This window comes from Podarcis bocagei (assembly GCF_964188305.1).
Source record: "Podarcis bocagei genome assembly, chromosome: 15".
In the NCBI taxonomy this organism is placed as follows: domain Eukaryota; kingdom Metazoa; phylum Chordata; class Lepidosauria; order Squamata; family Lacertidae; genus Podarcis; species Podarcis bocagei.
In genome coordinates this window covers 46,294,024-46,312,455 of record NC_138141.1, presented here as the reverse complement: position 1 = coordinate 46,312,455, position 18,432 = coordinate 46,294,024, and the positions used below count along the sequence as shown (strand labels likewise).

The 18,432-nt window shown below is 55.5% G+C and overlaps 1 protein-coding gene across 2 annotated transcripts in view; it reads left to right on the top strand.

Moving 5' to 3' along the window:
* SMG6 (SMG6 nonsense mediated mRNA decay factor) overlaps positions 1 to 18,432 on the top strand; it is an 89,581-nt gene that overhangs the window by 36,045 nt on the left and 35,104 nt on the right. Inside the window, exons 11-12 of one of the 2 annotated variants that reach the window (XM_081172345.1) lie at positions 10,025 to 10,141; positions 12,026 to 12,188. In XM_081172345.1, the coding sequence (XP_081028471.1) occupies positions 10,025 to 10,141; positions 12,026 to 12,188 (280 nt within the window). Of the gene's footprint in view, positions 1 to 10,024; positions 10,142 to 12,022; positions 12,189 to 18,432 lie in introns of both variants that reach the window. The other variant, XM_081172344.1, reaches the window with a different exon arrangement.

Genomic DNA, 18,432 nt, shown 5'->3' with positions numbered 1-18,432 from the left:
GAGGAAGAGGAGTTCCCCTTCGGCTACTGGCCCTGCGGCCGGCCCAAGAGAGACTCTGCCGCAAATCAGCACTTTGGGGTGGGGCTTTTAAGAGCAAATCTGCACTGAGATGAGTCTGCTCTGCAGGGCTTTCTGCGGGGAGGGGGGCTATTAAAATTACACACACACCCCAGGTAGTCCAGAGTCTGCGTCGGGTATAGACAATGTGGTGTGCACAGGAAGTCCCAGAGGCACTTCCCATAGGAAGCTGCCGTATACCGAGTCAGGCCTAGTATTGCTTGCACTGACTGGCAGCTATGACCCGCTGGGTTTGGGCTGGCAGGAGGCTCTCCCAGCCCCACCTGGAGATGCTGCTGGGACTTTCTGAGATCCAGCCCTTTCCCACCAGCTTCCTGTTGAAATCGGCCCTTAAGCCAGAACCATGAGGGCTGGGATCTTGCTTTATTTTTAGGGGGAGGGCTGAGGGGGCACCTGCTTTGCAGCAGAAGATCCCCAGTGGCATCTTTGAAGCCCAGGGTTGCTGCTTCCCGTGGCTGACCTCCCTTTAGAACAGCTTCCTGGGTTCCTCTGAACGTCGATGTAGCGGCTTTTGTCAGTTTTGACTACAGTGGTACCTCAGGTTAAGTACTTAATTCATTCTGGAGGTCCGTTATTAACCTGAAACTGTTCTTAACCTGAAGCACCACTTTAGCTAATGGGGCCTTCCGCTGCCGCTGTGCAGAGCACGATTTCTGTTCTCATCCTGAAGCAAAGTTCTTAACCCGAGGTACTATTTCTGGGTTAGCGGAGTCTGTAACATGAAGCGTCTGTAACCCGAGGCCCCACTGTATTTTTGTGTCCGTCTTTGGCACTGAACTGTTTTGCTGCTTCGCATCGCCGAAGGTGGCTTCTGAACGCCGTTTAAAATAGACACAGATTCCAGGAGAGGCGGAGGGTGCAGGGCATGTCGCCAGAAGAGTCTTGCTGGTAGGGCAGATGGGCTTGCGGGTGAGGAAGGAAGGACTGATGGACAGGAGCGGCGGCGGCCGCCCTTGCCCTGCAGGCTTTGATGACAGAGCTGCCCCTCTCCCTGGGCCCTCGCCTCTACCTCCTCGCCACCCCACCAGCCACACACAAAGGAGTCTCCAAGGAAACTGGGTCTCCCTCCTGCACATTCACACACGGCTGCCAGGCTCCAGACAGCCTCTGGCGCAGGGCTGGGGGAATCCTGCCTGGCCTCTCCCACCCAGCGATGGAGTCTCAGCCTCCTGCGGGGTGAATGGGTGCTCCCTTCTGGCTGCAGGTGATCCCAAGCAGCCTGCAGAGGCCGGCAGCTTTCTCTGCAGTTGGGCTGCCAGAGGAAGCCCCTGCGCTTTCCCCCTGGAAAGCGCATCAGGAACTTGCCCCCCCACCCCACTTCTAGCCATCCTGCAGTTAAACGTGGACGCCCTTTGCTCAAATACGGGAGCTGTGTGTTTCCTCTTCTGAGCTGGCGAGGCGGCAAGGGCCCCAAATAGCACCTCCTTGGAAGAGGCCCCAGACGGCACTAAAACACTGGCCCCAAATCTCCAGCAGAATTCTATGAGTTGTGCAGCCCTGGGGGAGCAGAGGTCTCTGCTCTTTGCAGCTTGGCAAAATCTGCTGCTTCTGCTAGTCCTGGTGAGGGATGTTGCCATGGGAGACCCAACCCCAGACCCCAGCGGTTGTATTCCCTCCAGAGCAGTTTTGTGGGGTTAATAGCGCAGGTGTGCACAGACACCAGTGTGGCTCTGTTCTGTCTCTACTGTTGGAGACGGCAGATGCCTCTGAATGGCAGTTGCTGGGAATCGCAGGTAGAGAGAGTTGCTGGTGCGCTCAGTTCTCGCATGTTGGCTTCTTCCCTTTGAGGGCACCTGTTTGGCCACTGCGAGAACAGGATGCTAGACTAGATGGGCCCTCGTTGGCTTGGTTATGGACAAGTGTCGTGCTAGCAGAACCTCCATGCCCAGGGACAGTCTACCTCTGAATACCAGATGGTGGAGAACAACAACAACTGGAGAATTGCTGTAGTGCTCTGGTCCTGCTTGCAGGCTTCCCACTGAAGTATCTAGTTGACCACTGTGAGAACAGGAGGCTGCGCCAGGTGGACTATCGGCCTGACCCGGCAGGCGCTTGTTACGCTGCTGCGCCCTGGGCCTTGGAGGGTTGCCACCGAGAGCTCCTGGTGCCTGGGTGTTTCTGTCCATGCAGGGTCCCCCAGGCGGGGAGGCTCTCCGGAGAGGCACGGGTGGGGGACTGCAAAGCCATCGTGCCCTCCCTGCTCACCCCATAGGCGGCACCCGCTCTGCCCCATGGCGGGCCTGTGGAAATGGCTTCTCCGCCTGTTGGTCATTAGGGGCCTTTTCAGGAAACTTCTGAGAATAACACGTTCTAAAAATGGGAGAACCGCTTTCCACAGATAGCTTCCGGGAAAGGGGCCGAGTTAATTTTAGCTGCTACAGCGCCCTTTTCCGCTTTCAGGGGGGACGCGAGCTCGAGGCTGAAGACCCCGGTGTGTGTGTGTGTGCGCAAGGCTGTAGCGCTGCTCAGTCACCTCGCAGAGGGGAAACGGGTCTGGTCTTCCATGGATCCAAACCCAGAGGCCGTCCTCAGAGTCACCTCTCCCTCCTGCCGCCTGTTCCTATTGGCTCTCCAGGCCAAAGGGGACGAGCGTGTGGGGCTCCAGGGGTTGGACGTGGGGTTCAGGACCCTGGCCAGGGCAAGCCCCTCTCGTAGCCGGGCTTCCTGTGCGAGTCCCGCGCAGGCCCAAGGCCCCGTCTGGGAATATGCCATTAATTTTTATACTTTCCCCTGTAAACCACCGACCCTTTTTATGATGTCAGGAGGGATTCCTTAATTCTGCAGCTGCTTCCTGGTTACGTCAGAGGAGAGCCTCCCGTCCTGGAGCCGAAAGAGAGAGCTATGCTCCCCGGCTTGGGGGCTGGGGGGGGGGGGCAGAAACAAATGAAGTGTTGAGTATCTAATGGCTTCCATGGGGAGAGCCCCTCTGTTCTCTCTCCCCCACCCCTTGCTCCACACTTTCCACCAGGCCTTACCTTGTCCTTCTCTCCCCCTCCCTCCAAGAAAGAGTGATTTGCAAAGGAGGCTCTCAAAGGCCACACCTGCCCCCCCCTTGTCCGTGAAAGCACGCTGTCCTAGGACATGGGGGGGTGTTTGTGCAAATCCAGCGCAGAAAACCGAGGCCCTTTTCCCAATCTCCTGATGCCCAGCAGAGAAGAGCTTTTGTCCTCTGATGCCCCAGAGGACTAGAAAGTTACAGGAGGGGAGATTCTGTGGATCCACCAGGATCCATTCTGTGTTTTTAATATTTTGTTTCTGAGCTGCCCAGAGTGGCTGGGACAACCTAGTCAGATGTGTAACGTATTAATAATAATAATATTATCATTCTGTTCTAAGGCCAGTGATCCAGGCTGGCGAGGAAGGCTCTTAAAAATGAGGCAAAAAAAATGAGAGGCACAAATACAAGATGGGTGACACCTGGCTTGAGAGCAGTACATGTGAAAAGGATCTAGGAGTCTTGGTTGACCACAAACTTGACATGAGCCAACAGTGTGACGCGGCAGCTAAAAAAGCCAATGCAATTCTGGGCTGCATCAATAGGAGTATAGCATCTAGATCAAGGGAAGTAATAGTGCCACAGTATTCTGCTCTGGTCAGACCTCAGCTGGAGTACTGTGTCCAGTTCTGGGCAGCACAGTTCAAGAAGGACACTGACATTTGCTGCCAAGGAGTGTGGTGGAGTCTCCTTCTTTGGAGGTCTTTAAGCAGAGGCTTGACAGCCATATGTCAGGAGTGTTCTGATGGTGTTTCCTGCTTGGCAGGGGGTTGGACTCGATGGCCCTTGTGGTCTCTTCCAACTCTATGATTCTATGATAAGTAGACCCCCTCTGCTCTTGATAGATCAGGTACCTTCAACCTTTTCAGACCCAGGACCCACTTCTCACCCAGACATGCATTTGGGGACCCATTTATTGGTCTTATCCCATATATTTGCTGGGCGGTGGTGCTCCTGTTGTGGCCCACCTTGGATCAGGCCCTGGGCCACCAGTTGGAAGACCTATTCAAGTCTTAATAGATTGAGAAGGGGCTCAGCTGAACTTCCAAGGATCCTGTCTTTCTCTCTCTCTTCCCTCCTCCCTCTAAGAGTAACTTAGCCAGGTGAACTTAGTGGGACTGGGAATCTTTGGTGAAGGCTTTTGCACACACACACACACACACACATACCCCCCCCCACACACACACACCCCATGCAGGCGCTATTTCCCTTTCCACTCCTCTTTCCCTCCCCTCTTTGGACAGTGGGGCTACAAGACTTTTGCATTCAATGGGTATTCCTGGCTCCAGCCAACGTGTGCGCATGCTGCTTGAGTCTGGCAGGAGACTGTCATTTGGGAGGAGGTGGGAGGGAGCCATGTGTCAGGCACACATTAAGCTAGGGCTTTGGAGGAATGCCCCCCAGCTGGGACTCTTCCTCCTCCTCCCCCCCCAACATCCCACCCCAGAGATTTGCATTCCTGTCTGGTTGACATACCAGCCTCTCACCCCTCCCCGCCGCCCCATCCCTCTGCATCCCAGTGGGGGCTTAGAAGCATCCGCAGGCGCTCCTGGGTGCTTGCCTCCTCTCTGGCTGCCCACTTCCTGCAAGAAGGCCAGCCGTGGGGCTGGGAAGGGGGGAGGCGGAGGGTGCGGTGCCAGGACTGTCTGGCTGAGGGTGACTCAGAAGGCAACAACTCAGCGAGTGTCTGAGCAGCAGTGATAAGGGAAGAGGCAAATGATGATCGCCTCCAGGTGGTGTCAGCTGGGAGGGAGATGGGGGGGGAGCCAGCCCCACAGCCTTCCTGCCAGCCAGCTGGTGGAGAGGGGTCTGGTGGTGGTGGCGGCCGCAGAGTCAGTCGATGAGACATCAAGAGGTTGCCTCCTGGGGTGACTCCCCCACCCTGGCTGGCCATCCGGACACATCCACTTTTGGCTTTTGGGAACAGAGTGCTGCTGCTGCCTTCTGCTCTCAAAGGCCAAGCTCTCTGGCATCACATCTGGAAAGGTGTGTCTCATTCAGCCTGGGCTGTGCAAGACTCTGGATCTGGCCAGTGGCCCATCTAGGCCACCATCCTCTTTTTTACTGGGTGAAGGTTTTTCTGTCTTGGCAAATGGTCTGGTGCAATTTTGGACCCTTTCACAGCCCGCCAACACTGGCCTCCCTTGGCCCGAAATCAGGGTCTCTCTTAACACCCACGTCCTGTGTGTTTTGTCAGGTAGATGATGATGATGCCTCCTGCGTTGGGAACTCTCCTCTTTGGACTCTCGAAGGAGAGCCTGCTGGATGAGGCCTGTGGCTCATCTGGTCCAGCCTCCTCTTCTCACGGTGGCCAATGAGATGCCCCAGAGGCAGCCCCATAAGCAGGACCAGAGCCCAAGAGCCCTCTCTCCTCTTGTGGTTTCCAGCAACTGGGATTCAGAAGCATCACTGCCTCTGACCGTGGAGGCAGGACAGAGCCATTGTGCCTCTTAGTCCTCCGTAGCCTTTTTCTCCTCCGTGGATTTGTCCAACCCTGTTTTAAAGCCATTTCGCTTGGTGGCCCTCCCTTGCCTCCCGTGAGAGCAAGTTCCATAGGTTAACTGCGCAGTTGTCTCCATCTGGGGCCATTTGGCCCCTTCTGCCTGGGCATTAGCCCTGCTGCTGCTCTCGCTCCTTCCACTGGCTCCCCTGACCTGGCAGTGGCCTTCACGTAGCTCCCTCGTCTTGCTTTGCTGCTCCCATCCGGGCCTTGAGGAGGAAGCTGGCACTTTCTGCTTTCTCCTGCTTCTTCTTCCCAGGCTCTTCCTCTGGCTCCCTCCTCCATGGCCACCTCCTTCCTCTCTCGCTGCCCTTCAGGCCTGGCCGATGGTGTCCAGCACACCCTGGCGGGGAGCGCTGGGTGTTTATCACTTTTCCTGGAGATTATCTGTTTTAAGCACTCCTTGACAGTTACAATAACAAGGGCCGCGCTCTCGGTTTCCCAGCACAGAAAAAGGGGACACTCTCCCGCCGCTGAAAGATGTATAGCGCTAATTGGAAAGGCATAACATCCGGCCACATGGCAGCCCCTCTCCGCTTCCTGAGCCTCGACAACTTTGACGACAGTTGGTTTATGTTTTCCACGAATATTTTGTTCTCTGGGAAACGAAAGCGGCCTTCCCGGCCAAGTGGGAGGCAGCTCCCAGGTAGACGGACACCAGGGCGTGCGTGTGAGTGCCAGAGCATCCCCTGTGCTCTGGAGAGCAGACTGGCCGGGGCGAACCTGGGAGAGGAGCGCCCACAAGGCCCCCTCTGCCACTTGAGAACATAAGGAGAGTCTGCTGGATCAGGCCAAAGGGGGCCCGTCTAGTCCAGCCTCCTCTTCTCCCAGCGGCTGAACAGATGCCTATGGGAAACCTGCAAGCAGGATTTGAGCCCAAGAGCAACACTCCTCGCTCCTGTGGCTTCAGAAGCCTGGCTGCCTCTGACCGTGGAGCCAGAGTGCAGCTAGCGTGGCTAGTAGCCATCCATGGCCCTCTCCTCCCCAAATTTGTTTAATCCTCTTTCAAAAGTCACCTGCAAGGAGTGAAGCTACAGGGAATCAGACAGAGTGCCTTCTCGGTAGTGGCACCCACCCTGTGGAACGCCCTCCCATCAGGTGTCAAGGAGATAAGTAACTATACAATCTTTGGAAGACATCTGAAGGAAGCCGTGGAAAGGGAAGGTTTTTAATGTTTGATGTTTCGTTGTGTTCTTATATCTGGTGGAAGCTGCACAGATTGGCTGGGGAAACCCAGTCAGATGGGCGGTGTATTATTATTATTATTATTATTATTATTATTATTATTATTATTATTTACTATTACTGTTATCATCATCATCCAAGTGGGTGGCTGTCACTACCTCCTGGTAGAGCGAGTTCCACCATTTAACTCCATTCTGCGTGAAGAAGGACTATCCTTTGATCTGTTGCCCCTTCTTGGTCTCTCTTCTTGGGTCACCTGGTTGTCTTCTCTTTCTATCTTGGCACCCCAGAGAGACCAGCTCTATGGGTGCTAGAAGGATGTCCTCACAGCTGCCCCTCTGCCCAGCTGATCTCAGGCTGCTTCTGGACCCTGCAACCCCCTAGGCCTGGCAAGTGGGACCTTCAGTGCTAGGCGAGGGGCAGTGTAAAGTTGTGCAGTAGTTAGAGCAACAGACTAGGACCTGGGGGAGACCAGGGGTCCAAGCCTCACTTGGCCATGAAACCCACGGGGAGACCTTGCTCCCATCCCTCCCCCTCAGCCTAACCTGCCTTGCGGGGTTGTTGTGGGGATTAAATGGGGGGGGGGCATGGAAGCCACCTTGAACTCTGTGGAGGGAAAGTGGGATATAAATGTAAAGTAATAAATAAATAGGGGACGCAGGTGGCGCTGTGGTCTATAAACTACTGAGCCTAGGGCTTGCTGATTGGAAGGTCAGTGGTTCAAATCCCTGCAACGGGGTGATCTCCCATTATTTGGTCCCAGCTCCTGCCAACCAAGCAGTTCAAAAGCACATCAAAGTGCAAGTAGATAAATAGGTACTGCTCCGGTGGGACGGTAAACGGCGTTTCCATGTGCTGCTCTGGTTTCGCCAGAAGCGGCTTAGTCATGCTGGCCACATGACCCGGAAAAACTGTCTGCGGACAAAATGTCGGCTCCCTTGGCCAGTAAAGGGAGACGAGCGCCACAACCCCAGAGTCGTTCGCGACTGGACTTAACTGTCAGGGGTCCTTTACTTTTTAAATAAATAAATATTCAGAGTTGTGCTACAAATGAGCCTCACTTTAGAACACTGGACAAGAGGTTGTTGTCGGACTACAGCTCCCATCATCTCCGCCTGTTGGGAGCAAGCAATGTCTGGTTCCCCCGCCTCACTTTATTGGGATATTATTGGTGAGCTTTAGTGCCTAAGGGAAATAAATGGCAGCCACCCACCCAGCTTGGCTTCCCTGGCCGCCCCTTCAGTTCGTAGGCGTGAGAAATTCAGGCACCACCTTTAGAATCGCTTAGCAAAGGAGAAGAGATTTCTGGGCTGAGCAGCAGCTTCAGAGCAAAGGCCGCCCCCCTGCATCGCTCTGCGGGGGTCCTGCGATTCCTGCACAAAACTGCAGGGTCAGTGGAATCTGAACACCCAAGTTCAGTTTCCTCAGAGCGAGTGCGAGAGAGAAAGCAGCAAGTGCCTAGACCCTGTTGCTGCGAAGTGAGACTGGTCGGCCTAAAACCTGGTGGGTCTTAGAAGACTCCGTGGATTACTAGCCATTAAGGACCTGCGTAGCTAAGCCCTGCCTGGCTCTCAGTGACAAACTGTCAGGTGCCATAAGAAAGCTGCAGAGATAGCGCAGGATAGTACGCACCCCTGAAATGATCTCCTTCAGCTTCTGCCTTCTGGAAGAAGGTCCAGGGTTATAAAGACTAGGACTAGCCGCCTGAGAAACAGTTTCTACCCAAATGCAATTCTGGTTCTAAATGCAGTATAAAGAGTCTCTATAGTATATTGTATTTTAAAATGGGGTTTCAGAATTTTTAGGGGTTTTTGAATGTCTTATGTAGATTTTTCAATTTCATGGGACAGTGACAATAAAGATATCGTATCGTAAACAGGACAGACCATGCTGCCTGCTGTGCCTTTTGTAAAGTTGCCTATCCGCTGTGCATTTGGACACTTCCGAAGATACTGCTGGGCTCTTGCCCTCCACTCACGGCTTCAGAGTCATGGCATCCTCCCCCTCATCACCTCTGTCAGCTTCTGGGGGACGGAGCGGGGTGATTCCCTGCCCTCCTCCCTCCAGAAGTGCCCAAGCTGCCTGGCATCTGCGTTGGTCAAGTCCAGCTGTGAAGGAGCTGCCCCTCCCGCCTTGGCAGCTGTGACTTGAGACGGAGCCAGGCTGCGCCGCTAATTATCCCTCTGACACTCGGCAGAGCTCCTCTTGGCATGAGGGGAAGGGGCCGGGCTGAGTGGCCGCCCTTCCCCGCTGGCGCACCAGGGCCTGGGTGGCAAAGCGGGATGGGTCAGTCTATTAAGACTCTCTGCCTTTTCACCAGACTCTCCATGGCAGCCCAGACTGGCCTCTGTCAGATTTGCAGAGGGGCATGGAGGAGAGGGGGCAGCAGTGGTCACCAGTTGTCCTTTAAAAGAGGACAAATTGATACCTATTAACCACAATGGCTCGGCTTGGCCTTCACGGTCAGAGACAGCCGTGCTTCTGGATGCTAGTTGCTGGAAACCGCAGGAGGAGAGAGGGCTCTTGGGCTTGCGGGTTTTGCGTTCAGGCATCTTTGGACCCTGTGAGAGCAGGATGCTGAACTAAATTTGCCCCCTTTGGCCTGATTATGTTTGAGAGCCTCAGATGAGCCCTCCTGTCCAGGTCAGGCAATGCCACCCCCGCTCCTAGCCCACATCATTGCTCTGCATCCCTGCAACCAGAGCGTGCTTGGTGGCAATGGTGGTGGTCTGGCGCCAACTCTCCAGGGCTCCCTTGGTGGATCAGTCAGGCGTGAGGTTCATAGAAACACGGAATGGTAGAGTTGGAAGGGAACCCAGGGGTCATCTCACCCAACCCCTGGCAACACAGGAATCTCAACTAAGCATCCCTGACAGATGGCCATCCAACCTCTGCTTAAAAACCTCCAAGGAAAGAGAGTTTGCCGCCTTCTGAGGTGGTCTGTTCCACTGTTGAACAGCTCTTCCTAATGTTGGGTCAGAATATCCTTCCTTGTCATTTGGATCCATTGGTTTGTGTCCTCTCCCCTTGCTCCCTCCCGCATTTGACAGCCCTTGATATATCTGAAGGTGACTCATCTCTCCTCTCGAGCTCCTCTTCTCCATGCTCAACACCCCCTGCTCCCTCAACCGTTCCTCATAAGGCTTGGTTTCCAGACTGCCCCCTGGACAAGCACTTCTGTCGCTGCTACCTTGGTGGGGGTTTTGTCCGAGGTTTCACGGGAGGGCGCTGACCGTGTTTCCTTTCGTTTCCCCTTTTCCCTGTAGAGTGCCTCTCTGAAGACTGTCGCTCGGTGATCCAGGAGCAGGCCACGGCCCTGGGGCTCTCCATGTTTGCCATGCTGGTCAAGCGCTGCACTGCTCTGCTGCGGGACGTCTCCCCAGGTGAGCAGAAGCAGGCATATATTTCCCTTGCCAAGGAGGGCTGCTTTTTCCTCGTTTCCCTCCCTCGACACGCCTTTGAGGAGACCCACGGGAAATCAGGCTAGATTCAGGGAACCCAGGGCACTAGCAGAAGTCAGTGCAAGGACTCTTGCTAATGGAACAGGGCTTCCCCAGCAACTGCCTTGGAGGGTCAGGAGAGCTCGGGGGAGGGCAGAAGACCCCAGGTTCACTCCTGGGAGAGCATCGAGCTGGGAAAGATTCCCTGCCAGTCAGTGCAGGAAGTACTAGGCCAGGTGGATCAACAGTGTGACTCGGTAGAAGGCACCTTCCTCTGCTCCCATTTAAGCTGTCCCTGTATTTAGAAACATGAGGCTTGAATCTTCTTCTTTTCAGAGAAAAGGACCATAGCTCTGTGGTGGAGACAGTCTCAGCCTCAGTCCCCAGAGGCATCTCCAGGTAGGGTGGGGAGAGACTCCCTCTCTGAAGCCCTGGAGAGCCATTGCTGCCAGTCAGAGTAGACAGCGCTGCATCAGAGGGACCCAAGGCAGCTTGCAGTCTTCCTAGAGTGTTCAGGGACCCTCTTCCCCCCATTTTGGCATCGGGAAGCCTTAAATTTTCATTTTTTAAAATGTAGAAGTTCCCAGCCCACATGGCTGTGAAGAAGCCTAATGGACTGGCAGAAGGCAGATGGTGGAGAGGAGGAGATTTGCTGTTCATTGGCGGGGCAGAGGCTTCAGCGCTCTGCCTCTCCCTGCGACCAGCTGAGGCAGAATCCACTGGGTGAAACTAAGAAAAGACGCAGCACGTGTGCCTGATTTTACGCTGTCTGTGGAATTTCGCAGCTCTTAGCGCCCGGATTTGGAGTTGACGCTCAGCCTCTATTTAGGAACTGTTTCCTGGCTATGCTGGTGGGAAGCTCCCTTACGCCAGGGGGCTTTCTCCAGCCGACTCCATATTGTCTTCTCTAATGGGCAGCAGCTCTCCAGGGCTTTGGGCAGGGACCTCTCCCAGCCCTGCCTGGAGGGGCAGTTGGGGACTGAACCTGGGACCATCGCCATACAAAGCAGGTGCCCTCTGCCCACCTGGTAGATAGCCCAGGTCCTTTGTCCCTGTCCTTTGTGGGGCCCTTCTGCCGTTCCCCCTCCCCTTTCAGCTGCAGTCACAGCTGCATCAAGGAAACCCAGAGCGTCCTTAGACTGTCCTTGGGATGGTTTCTGCAAGTTGAGAGAGGAAGGAGCAAGGCCAGGCTGAAGCTCTGAAGGGCAGAGACCACCAGAAGAGAGCCTGGCGCTGGATCAGCCCTAAGGATTCTGTCCTTGCAGTGGCCACCAGCAGCCGCAACTCTCCTATGAGATTCACATAATCGTGTGTAGTTGGAAGGCACCCCAGGGGTCATCTAGTCCAACCCCCTGCAATGCAAGAATCTCAACTAAAGCACCCAAAGACAGATGGCCATCCAACCTCTGCTTAAAAACCTCCAAGGAAGGAGAGACCTCGACCTCTCAAGGGAGTCCGTTCCATGGTCAAACCTTCCTAGCAACTGATATTCAGAGGCATGTACTTCCTTGGACTGCGGCGGCAGAGCCATCCTGCCTAGTAGCCACCGATAGCCTTGTCCTGAATTTGTCTAGTCCTCCCTTTAAGCCGATCCATCTAGGTTGGTGTCCAGGAGGGAGTTGCATAGTTTTGCTGTGCACTGCGAGAGGAAGCCCTCTTTTACCTGCCCTGAATCTTCCAGCAAAGATTCTGTCCCTGGTTCAGATCTGGCTCCTTCCCAGAGGATTTTCAGAGGGCCAAGAGAGGGGGTGGTGGCAGAGGAGCAGGCGAGGGGCGTTCTTGAGAGGAGCTGCCCAGCCCACTCTGCGTTTCTTTCTCTCTCAGCAGCTGCTCAGGGCCAGGAAGGCTCTGAGGACGATGACATCAAAGTCTCCTCCTTGCCGCAGGACCTGAAGGAACTGCTGCCCAGCATCAAGGTCTGGTCGGATTGGATGCTGGGCCACTCGGACACCTGGAACCCCCCGCCCAGCACCCTGGAGCTGCCCAGATTGTACGTCAGCACCCTTGGGGGGCTATGCGCCCCTTTCTCCTCTCTCCTCTCCTCACCCAGGCAGGGACTTGCCCTCTGCCCTCTGCCATGTATGCGGGTGGCTGTAAGTCACTAAGCACCTTCAGCCTCCGTTTATCTTACCTATGACCTTTGCTTGCTGCCATTCCTCCAAGGAGCCCTGGGTGGGGCTTATGCTCTCCCCAATTCTGCCCCCCCCCCCCAGCAACTCTGCAAGGCAGGTTGAGCTGAGAGTCAGTGGGTGGCCCAAGACTACCCAATGAGCTTAACAGTGGGTGGGGATTTGAACCCAGGTCTCCTCAGTCTTACTTTGGCATGTCACCCAGCACGATGTCACCCTGGAAGTTCTGGGCTACAACTCCCACCGCCTTTCCATCGGCCACAGTCCCTGGAGCAGATGGAGGCTGGCAGATCCTGGCATCATCCAGAGGGCGCCCACTAACTGAATTATGAATTAATCCTTTATCAGAACAGCCTGGCTGCCGGATCAGGCCAAAGGGGGCCCATCTCGTCCAGCATCCTGAGCTCACAGTGGCCAAACACCACTAAGAATCTGGGAGTCTAGATAGACTGCCTCTGGAGCTGGAGGTTCCATAAGAGCCCTGTAGCTGGATCAGACCCCAAGGGGGCCCATGTAGCCCAGCATATCCTGTCCTCACAGCCGCTAATCAGGTGCCCCAATGGAAAGAAGCCAGAAGCAAGCAGGACCTGGGGGCGTGTGCTGTTTTGACCCCCCCAGCCCCACCCCTTGGCACCCGTTTCCCTGAGCTGCGACCCCCTAGGCAGCTCCATGCACATTTTGCTTGCATCTTTCTGAGCCACTCTTGCCCCATCTTTGGGGAGCCAGGCTCTTGGTGGGGCCAGAGGCCTTTCTCCCAGCATGCTCTTCCCCTTCCGCCCTTCCCTGCAGGCCTTTGCGCCCAGATCCGGATCCCCTCGGCCTCTTCCCCCTCCTCCCCAGTCCTATTAATCTGTCAGAGCCAGGGCTGAGGGTGATGATGGGGAAGACGAGGCTCCCGGGAGCGGAGGGGGGCTCCATCCTGCAAAGAGGCTGCAGCTCAAAGATGGCTCCCCAGCACTCCTGCTGCACAGGGGCAGAAGGAGGCAGGATGTCCGTCCATCTCCAGCCTCTTCCCTCGTTTATGGCTACTACTCTCTCTCTCTCTCTCTTTTTTTGCTTCATTTTGGCCGAGGAAATGGAAATCTCACACAGGAAGTGCCGGGCCCCATTTTGGGGGAGTGGGAAAAAGAGTCTGTTTTCTGTTTGCTGCCTGCTTGGGGCCGGCTGGCTTGCTGGCTGGTAGGCTGGCGGGGGGAGGGGGCGCTTGCCTGTCTATGTGAACTGTTGCCCATCTTTGGACAGCAGCTCAGACCCCCAGAGAGGGCACTCACAGGAGCCCACCTCCTGCCAGTCCCGACTCCTTTCCCAGTGGGAATCCACTCCTCCTCTTCCTCTTCCAGCCTCGCTGCTCTCCCTTCAACACAGTAGGATCCCTGGTCACTAAAAGGGCCATAGCTCAGTGGTGGAGCTTCCCTTGCAAGCAGAAGGTCCCTGGTTCAATCCTTGCTGGAATCCACAAGTCGGGCTAAGGACACCCCTCTGCCTCTTTGCTTGACGCCCTACAGAGCTGCTGCCAGTCAGTGTAGACAGTACTGGGTAGACCAGTGGTGCGGCTCCATATAAGGCAGCTCCCTGTGTGCCTAATCATATAATTGTAGAGTCGAAAGGGATCCCAACAGTCATCTAGCCCGATGCCCTGCAGTGCAGGAAACAGCATTGTTTGGGGCGGTATGTTAGCCTGTGCCTGACCTCTTTGGGGCAAGGGGGGCACCAGCCCCACGAGGGAATCCCAATTTTTTCAAAGCATAGAACTTGAGGCTTGCCTCCCCGTGACTTTGCAGCAGGGGCAGATCCCAGAGACACCTCCTCCCTTCTGGCCCCTGCTTCTCCACACATGGCCAATGGGTGGTGGAGGGCCCCTTGTCCCGTCTCCTCTCAGGGAGGCCCCCCAGGACACTGACAGGCCATCCTCCTCACTTTGCTCAGGAGCGCAGGTGGGAGGAGCCCCATCCAGGTGGTGAAGCTAATGGACTTAGGCGAGTGGCAGGACCACTGACCATGCGTCAGCCTCATGGGGGTGGACAGGGCTGGGCTTCACGTCCCAGGACTTGTTTGCGGGGCCTTTCTGGTAAAGGAAGCTCCAGTTGAGCACAGGATTGACGCTCCCCCTGCCAAAATCTGCCAGGGTGTGACTTATGGCACCTTACGCACGCACACACACACACACATACCCTGAAACATCCAGATTCCCAAACAATTTGGACGCAAACAACTTGTCTTTGCTGACCGGGGGGAGTCTGAGCATGCACACCCCTTTTCTGATGCACAGGAACAGGGCCCTAAAGGAGGATCAGGTCCCTGCTACCCTCCAGCCGCTGCCCCCCAGGCCCAAGCTGTGGCAACCTCTGTTGTTTCCACCCCGGTACCCCTCTTTTCTGCCCCCCAGCAGGCAGGCGGCCTGTTTCCCAGGGAGCCAGCGCAGGCTCCGAGGCCGGCTAAACTCAGCCCAGCTGCGGCAGTTGGTTTATTGCTTTCAGCTGGTACTTGAACCCGGGTCCCGGGCTTTGGAGCCCTTCCCAGGCTTAATCCCCGGAGCTTTCTCCGCAGCTGTATGACACTCCGCTGACCCTGAATGAGGATAGGAAAATAGAACGGGTGCCAAGCCAGAGTCTCTTTTTCATTTGGAGCGCCTGGCGGCCTGCCCATGACCAGGGTTACATAATGGGAAACATAGCTGGGACTCTGGAGAGCCCTCCGCGCCTCCCCCCCCCCTCCGCCTGCCCCCTCCTCTTCCTCGCCAGGCTGCCCAGGCCCATTCCCCTGCGCTCCTGCCGCTGCCTCTGCCGCCATATATCTTCCTAATTGGCCCTCAGATGCATTTATCACCCGCTTGGAGCTTTTACGCCAGAGTCCTCCGAGTGGAAACCGGGACGGCGTTCTCCTCTTCCCCTCTTGCAGGGAGGGGGGAGCAGGGACAGAGGATGTGGCATTGGCGCTCGGGCCAGGTGGGGGGAGAACGCGCTGGGGGGAAGCAGGCATTTCCTAGGGCCTAGGAAGGAAGCCGGTGTCCGGCAGCCAGTGTTTCGCTTAGCCCAGAGCCGGGAACTGTTTTTACCCCTTTAGGAAAAAAGAGGAAAGGACGCCTCCTTTGTGCCCAAGGGCGGCAGTGGCTTTTTCTTGGGGTGGGGGGCAGAGGGAAGACTGGAGCGCCATGTCACATCCCACATACGGTCCCCATGCGGTGGGGTTTCATGGCAGGCGTGGCCAGAGCAATAGATGTGGCTTTTTGGTACAGTGACATTTCAGCCAGGGGGTTGTTCGGATGCACATAGAATGGTAGAGTCGGAAGGGGCATGCGAGGGTCATCCAATCCAGCCCCCTGTAGTGCAAGAATCACAGTGAAAGGATACTTGACAGGGATGCACCCTCCTCACCCAGGTAACCCAGAGGGATGGTCAGCGTTCAGGGATGCCTCCTGCCCTGGCCAAAGCTCCCTGGGGGAAGAGGAAGAGTGGCCCTGAATTCGAATGCTGCTTGAGCGTTGGGGCATTTGCTTGGCCACTGTGAGAGCAGGTGGGACTCGAAGGACCCCTTTGGCCAGATCCAGCAGACCCCTCTTGCGTTCTTACCAGAGAATTGTAAGGTTGGAAGAGACCCCCAGGCTCATCTAGTCCAGCGCACTGCAGTGCTGGAATGCATCAAGTGATGGCTGGCATCAAGTGATGACTTACTTTGGGAGTGAGCCGTCCGATGAAACAACTGCTTGAACAAGACTGCTTGCTAAAACGGATCTTTTGCTGCCGGTCCGTAGTATTTGTTGATATTTTTGTTTATTATCAAAGGTTAGAACAATGCAGGTATAGTGGTGCCTCGCAAGACGAAATTAATTCGTTCCGCGAGTTTTTTCGTCTAGCGAATTTTTCGTCTTGCGAAGCACGAAATCCCATAGGAATGCATTGAAATCCAATTAATGCGTTCCTATGGTCAAAAAAAGTCCAAACAAAGCCAAATTTGGTACAACAAGAGTTTATTAAGTGCTCTTTAAAGTCACACATACTGTAAAGAGCATTTCAAAAATTGAAGGAACAATAAATTAAGTTTCTAAACATGACAGAAAAACATTTAAAAATCAACAAAGTGTACAGTACATTTTCTAAGACTCTGGGGGACAACTCGAAGAAGGTTCCTCGTCCACTCTTTGCTTCTTGCTGAAGAATCCCCTCCTCAACTGTTCCCCCAGCCACCCACCACACAGAAATTCAAATACAGAATTTTTTTTAAAAAACAGCAGAGTGGCCCAATTGTCACAGAAAATCATAAAAATGCAGAAAAAAACCACACAAGCTTCCAGATTCTTGCAAACCCCTCCCCAACACCAAGTCCTTGAATTCCAAACACCCCAACCCAAAATCCAACCCCCCCCCCCAAAAAAGTTTTAAAAGTTTAAAAGAAGTTTTGGAAAAGCTTCAAAAATCACCAGTCTTCAAAAACCTCAAAAAAGGCTACCACACCGCGTTCTATGAGTTGCTCCTCGAAGTCGAGTCGCAACTGTATTAACGGTGTTAAGAAAAAGGAAACAAACTTGCAAGACGTTTTCGTTTTTCGTCCTGCGAAGCAAGCCCATAAGGAAATTCGTCTTGCGAAGCAGCTCAAAAAACGGAAAACCCTTTCGTCTAGCGAGTTTTCCGTCTTGCGAGGCATTCATCTTGCGGGGCACCACTGACTATTTGGACGTAATTTGAGGAGGAGATGCGCCAGGGAGATGGAGAGGTGGAAGGGATAATATAAGGAAGGGATAAGAAGGGATAAGAAACACACCCCCCCATACAGCCTTGCCCCACTCAGAAGAGCTCTCTCTCCCTTCCGCCTTGGACTTGCCTGTGGCCCAAGGAACAAGCCCCCAGGAGAGCTGTGGGGAGGGAGGACCCCCAGTTGCCACCTCCTGCTCTTTGACCTTTGCCATCTTTTGGGAGGCGGGAACCTGTCTGTAGGGGCTGCTTTTAGCAGGATGGGGGCTTGGCAATAAGTTGCTGGGAGAGGCGGCTGGGCTGAGCTGCCTTCCCTCCCCCCCCCCAAAGCAAGAGCAAAAGGCCTGAGCGGTTTGCCATCTGGAGCGCAGCCCTGGGCGCCTTCCACCGCACTCCTTCCGGGTTTGAGCTGCAGCTGTGGGGCTGGTGAGTGCGAGTGTTTAAACAGGCTGGTATTACACAGGAAACGGCCACCTCCGTGGGGCCCCCGCAGGCCTGGAACATGGGGTCATTGTGTTTGGCGTTCAGCGCGTGGGAAGGGGGGTGCGTGCGGGGAGGCCCCAGGCAGCCCCACGGCACTCGGGGGTCCCTTCCTGCAAGCCTCCGGAGCCCAGGCCTCACCCCCAACTCAGGTTAGTTTTGGAAGAGAGTCCTTCCCCCTACCCCCACCCCGACCATCCATGCCCTGCTTCCTTCGTCTCCAGGCTGTGCCCCCATTTCAGCCTCCCGGTCACCCTGACCTGCTCTGGCTGGGCAGTCTCCCTGCCCTTGGAGCCCAGGAGTTCAGGAAGACGAAGGAAGGAAAGACATTGCCTGGCTTTGCTGGGAGAAGGGCGGCAGATAAAGGTGGGCAGTCCTCGCCCCACCCGGGCCCTTCCTCCTGCAGCCTGGCAATCCCAGCAAATGGGGTCTTTGCTGCTCTGTCCAGGAGGGCGTGCTTTGGGGAGAAGGCGGCTATTCTCCCTGCCTGGTTTGGGGTTGCCCAGCATCCTCCCCCAAGGAGAACTGCCCTGTGGCCTAGAGCATTGCTCTTGGGGGCCCTTCCTTGCTCTCACACCCTTCTCAAGGTCAGGTGGTGAGCAGGGGCCCAGGGGACAGAGCTCCCGCTTTGTGCGCAGAAGGCCCAAGGCTCAGCCCCCGGGGCAGCTCCGGGAAGGGCTAGTGGAGTATCCCCCCCCCCGAACCCCTGGAGAGCCATTGCTGCCAGCCAAAGTACTGCGCTCGGTGGGGCAGTCCAGTCCAGCCGGGGGTCAAGCAGCTGTTCTTGTGAAATCCACCCTGAATTCAGGACCGTCAGGCCCGGAACCTTGCTTTTGAGGGAAGGAGGTGCAGCTCAGGAACGAAGCGCCTGAATTGCACGGAGGAGTCTGCTTTGGGAAGGGCTGGGGGTGCCCCTGCCAGAGACCCCTGGAAAGGC